The 4,530-nt window shown below is 70.5% G+C and overlaps 1 protein-coding gene across 1 annotated transcript; it reads left to right on the forward strand.

Moving 5' to 3' along the window:
• Positions 1-682: 682 nt before the first annotated feature.
• SLC6A8 (solute carrier family 6 member 8) lies at positions 683-4,524 on the forward strand. The gene is made up of 11 exons (XM_085309776.1): positions 683-1,122; positions 1,207-1,339; positions 1,602-1,736; positions 1,818-1,921; positions 2,005-2,129; positions 2,204-2,316; positions 2,387-2,524; positions 2,762-2,864; positions 2,942-3,042; positions 4,013-4,183; positions 4,282-4,524. Exons 1-11 carry the CDS (start codon positions 698-700, stop codon positions 4,411-4,413), a joined length of 1,680 nt encoding a protein of 559 aa, XP_085165902.1. The 5' UTR covers positions 683-697; the 3' UTR covers positions 4,414-4,524.
• Positions 4,525-4,530: the final 6 nt, after the last annotated feature.

Below are 4,530 nucleotides of genomic sequence, written 5' to 3' on the forward strand. Positions count from 1 at the left end.
TGGCAGCGCCGAGCACCCTGCCTGGGGCTCCCTGCACCCTGCCTGGGGCTGGCAGCACTGTGCACCTTGCCTGGCGCTCCCTGCACCCTGCCTGGGGCTGGCAGCACCAAGCACCCTGCCTGGGGCTCCTTGCCTGAGTCCAGCAGCACCATGCACCCTGTGTGGGGCTCCCTGCACCCTGCCTGGGGCTGGCAGCACCTTGTGCCCTGCTCGGGGCTCCTTGTACCGTGTCCAGTGCAGGCAGCACCCTGCACCCGGTCCGGGGCTGGCAGCGCCCTGTCCACTGCTGCTGGCTCCCTGCCTGCGGCTGCCGGCACCCTGCACCCTGCCTGGGGCTCCCGGCACGATGCTGGCAGCTCCCTGCCCATGGCCGCCTGCACTCTGCCCAGGGCTGGAGCGCTCTGCCCACGCCCTCCCGGCTCCCTGCACCTTGCTCGCATCCTGCTGGCTCCCAGCACCCTGCCCATGCCCCGCCAGCTCCTACCTCCGCCCCTGCCCGGCAGCTCCCCGCCGGCGCCTCGCCTGCGTGCCCTGCCCCGGCCGCCGGCGGCCCGCGCTGCCTGTGCCCGCTCGGTGCTCTGCCGGCTCCCCGCGCCCTGCCTCATCCCCACCTGCTCCCTGCGTCCTACCGGTGCCCATCCCAGCGCCTGCGGGGACCCCCGTGTCGTCCTTTCCCACGTGCCGCCCCGGCCCCATCATGGGTCCCACCTCCTTCCCACCGCTTCCCCACATCCTGCCGCAGCTTGCCGGCTCCCCGTGTCCTGCCTGTCGCCGGCGGCTCCCCGCATCCCGCCGCAGGCTGCCGGCTCGCTGCGGGCGGGCTGGGCCCCGCTCCAAGCTCTGCTCTCCCCGTGCCCCAGGTCTGGGCTTGGCCTCCATGGTGATTGTCTTCTTCTGCAACTCCTACTACGTCATGATCTTGGTGTGGGGGCTCTTCTACCTGGTGCACTCGCTGACGGACACGCTGCCCTGGGCCACGTGCGGCCACGCGTGGAACACGGAGCAGTGCGCCGAGCTCTTCCACCTGGAGCTGTGCCACAACGCCAGCGCCAACGCCAGCGCCTTCAACGTCAGCTGCGCCGACCTGGCCAGCAAGCGCTCGCCCGTCATTGAGTTCTGGGAGTGAGTGTGGGGCTGCACGGAGGCCGCGCGGGGAGCCGTGGGGCTGCCCGGCGCTAAGCACCGCCCCGCTCTGCCCACCGCCAGGAACAAAGTGCTGCGGCTCTCAGGGGACCTCAGCGAGCCGGGAGAGATGAACTGGCAGATGATCCTCTGCTTGGTCACCACCTGGGTCGTCGTCTACTTCTGCATCTGGAAGGGCGTCAAGTCCACCGGGAAGGTAACGCAGGCGAGACGCGTCTCTCCTTGCCCGCGGCGTGCCCAGCGTCAGTAGTGCGTCTGGGAATGAATGGGGCACGTCGGGGCTGCCAGCGCGAGAGCACCCCACGGGGCTCCCAGCCACCGCGGCGGGTGCGGGACCTCTGGCCCCACGTCTGCCGAGGAGGCGCCACCAGCAGTCCTGGCCATCCGCGAGCCGTGGCCCCGCTGGGACGTCAGCGCCTCGGCCCCAGGGGGTCTCAGCGGCGCCCGCCCCTCCGCAGATCGTCTACTTCACGGCGCTCTTCCCTTACGTGGTCCTCATCCTGCTGCTGGTCCACGGCGTGACGCTGCCCGGGGCGCTGGGCGGCATCGTCTACTACCTGAAACCCGACTGGTCCAAGCTGGCCGAGGCGCAGGTGAGGGCAGGAGGGGACGTGGGCGCTGTGCCTCCCGCGCCGGCCCCAGCACCCTCTCCCACACCCTCCCTTGCGCCCCAGGTCTGGATCGACGCTGGCACCCAGATCTTCTTCTCCTACGCCATCGGGCTGGGCGCCCTGACCGCGCTGGGCAGCTACAACCGCTTCCACAACAACTGCTACAGGTTGGGCCCCGCTGCCCCGTGCCAGCCTCCGCCCCGGTGGTCCCGGTATTCCCGGCGCCCCGCTGACTCGCTCCTGCCCGCAGGGATGCTTACATCCTGGCCGTGATCAACAGCTCCACCAGCTTCTTTGCCGGCTTTGTCGTCTTCTCCGTGCTGGGCTTCATGGCCTCGGAGCAAGGCGTGGATATCTCCAAGGTGGCCGAGTCTGGTGAGTGCCGGCCGGCGAGGCGCCGGGCCCCACGGGTGCCCCCGCCGGCGCCGCTGAGCCCGCTCTCCCCGCAGGCCCGGGGCTGGCCTTCATTGCCTACCCCAAAGCCGTGACGCTGATGCCCTTGTCCCCGCTCTGGGCCACGCTCTTCTTCTTCATGCTCCTCGTGCTGGGACTTGACAGCCAGGTAGGGCACTGGGGAGGGGGCCGGGGCCGGGGCGGCACGGACCCCCGCCGAGCCCCGCTCTCTGTTGCAGTTTGTCGGCGTGGAGGGCTTCATCACGGGCATCCTGGACCTCTTCCCCCAGCCGGGGGCCGGCTCGCTGCGCCGGGAGCTCACCGCCGCGCTCTGCTGCCTCGTGTGCTGCCTCATCGACCTCTCCATGGTGACGCAGGTGAGGGACGCGCCGGGGACGCGGCCCGACCGGCCCTGAGCTGTCCCCTCTCGCGTCCCCCGCCAGGGGTGGCAGCTCCCCAGGGCTGCCGTGGGGCGGCCACGGGTCGCCCGTGCCGGGTGGGTCGGCCCTGCTTCGCGGGGCGCCCGTGCCGCGCGGGTCGCCCATGTCCCACGGGTCGCCCACGCCGCGTGGGGCGCAGCAGCAGCCCCACCGACGTGTGGTGCCATCCCGCAGGGTGGCATGTACGTGTTCCAGCTCTTCGACAACTACTCGGCCAGCGGGATCACGCTGCTGTGGCAGGCCTTCTGGGAGTGCGTCGTCATCGCCTGGGTCTACGGTGAGGCCGCCGCCGCCGGGGGTGGGGAGGAGACACGGGCACCCCGCAGGACCCTGCTGATGGCCCTCTGCCTGCAGGCGCTGACCGCTTCATGGACGACGTGGCCCGCATGATCGGCTACCGGCCCCTGCCCTTCATGAAGTGGTGCTGGGCCGTGGTGACGCCGCTGGTCTGCGTGGTGAGCAGGGGCCCTCCCGCGCCGACACGCGTGTGCGCGCGCGCGTGTGCACGCCGGCCGCCGCCGTGGCTCCGTGGGCAGCGGGCTCCCCCAGGCGGCCACTTGGGGCATGACAGGCCACGGCGTGGGGCGCCACGGGGAGCCACGCGCTGTCGGGGCTGCAGGGAGCCGTGTGGCGGGACTAGGGGGGGACGTGTTGTGAGATCCTGGAGAAGCCGTGTGTGCGTCGAGGTCTGCGGGGACCCTGGAGAGCCATATGTGTATCTGGACACTAGTGAGGGCACCTGACACGTGTTTCGGCACCATGAGGGTCATGTGCATGGTGGTACCCCAGGGACTAACGTGTCTATGGGGACCCTAGGGAATCACGTGCACGTCTGGGCCGTGGAGAGCCGTGTGCGTGTTGAGGCCATGGGAAGCCACATGCGTGTTGGGACTCTGAAGAGCCACGCATGTTGAGGTCTAGGGGAGCCACATGTGTGTTTGGGGCCCAAGGAGCTGCCCACGTCAGAGGTCCAGGGGATCCACATGTGTGTTGGGACCCTGCTGGAGCCATGCACGTGTTGGGGCCCAGGGGAGCCGCATGTTGGACATGTGTTAGGGGCCTGGGGGGGCGACCAGGCCTGGGGGAGTCACCCTTGGGGCGTGGGGTTTTAGGGTCTGCAGGAGCCCGTGTTGGGACTCCAGAGTATCAGGACCCTGTAGGAGTCATGTGCGTGTCAGGTTCACGGGGGGAGACACATGCTAGGACCACGGGTAGCCACTTGCACGTTGGGGCCCTGGGGAGCCATATGGTTTGGGTCTGGGGGAGCCACACGTGTGTTTGGGGCCCGAGGAGCCACATGTTGGGGTCTAGGAGAGCCACCTGCATGTTGGGACCGTGGGGAGCTGCATGTGTCAGGGTCTAGGGGAGGCCATGCGCGTGGGGGCGCGACGAGGCGACGGGCGCTCACCGCCGCTGCCGGCGCAGGGCATCTTCGTGTTCCACGTGGTGAACTACAAGCCGCTGACGTACAACAAGACGTACGTGTATCCGTGGTGGGGCGACGCCATCGGCTGGGTGCTGGCGCTCTCCTCCATGCTCTGCATCCCCTGCACCGTCCTCTACAAGCTCCTGCGCTGCAAAGGCTCCCTGCGCGAGGTGAGCCGGGCCGCGGCGCCCGCCCTCCCCGTCCCCGTCCCCGTCCCCGCGCCCGGGGGCTGCCGGCGGGCGCTGACGCCCTCTCCCCAACGCCGCAGCGCTGGCAGCTCCTGACCACGCCGATCTGGGGCCACCACCACCTGGAGTACCTGACGCCCGAGGCCGAAGCGAAGCTCCTGGCGCCGGAGCCGCCCAAGGAGAAGGCGACGCTCTTCGAGACTGTGATCTGAGCGCCGCCGGGGGGGTCGCGCCGCTCCCGCCCGCCATAGCAATAATGCCAGCGCCGCCTCCCGCTGCCCGCCGGCTCGCCGCGGGGCGCGCCGGCACCCGGCGCGGGGCGCGAGGCT

This window comes from Rhea americana, unplaced genomic scaffold (assembly GCF_003343005.1).
Source record: "Rhea americana isolate MKP2758 unplaced genomic scaffold, rheAme1 scaffold_303, whole genome shotgun sequence".
Lineage (NCBI taxonomy): Eukaryota > Metazoa > Chordata > Aves > Rheiformes > Rheidae > Rhea > Rhea americana.

Bases quoted from the DNA above. Each gene is read 5' to 3' on its own strand.
- SLC6A8 (XM_085309776.1), top strand. From the start codon at position 698: ATGGGTCCCACCTCCTTCCCACCGCTTCCCCACATCCTGCCGCAGCTT. The intron at 1,340-1,601 runs GTAACGCAGGCG...GCCCCTCCGCAG, and splicing joins GCGTCAAGTCCACCGGGAAG to ATCGTCTACTTCACGGCGCT. The intron at 4,184-4,281 runs GTGAGCCGGGCC...CCAACGCCGCAG, and splicing joins GCAAAGGCTCCCTGCGCGAG to CGCTGGCAGCTCCTGACCAC.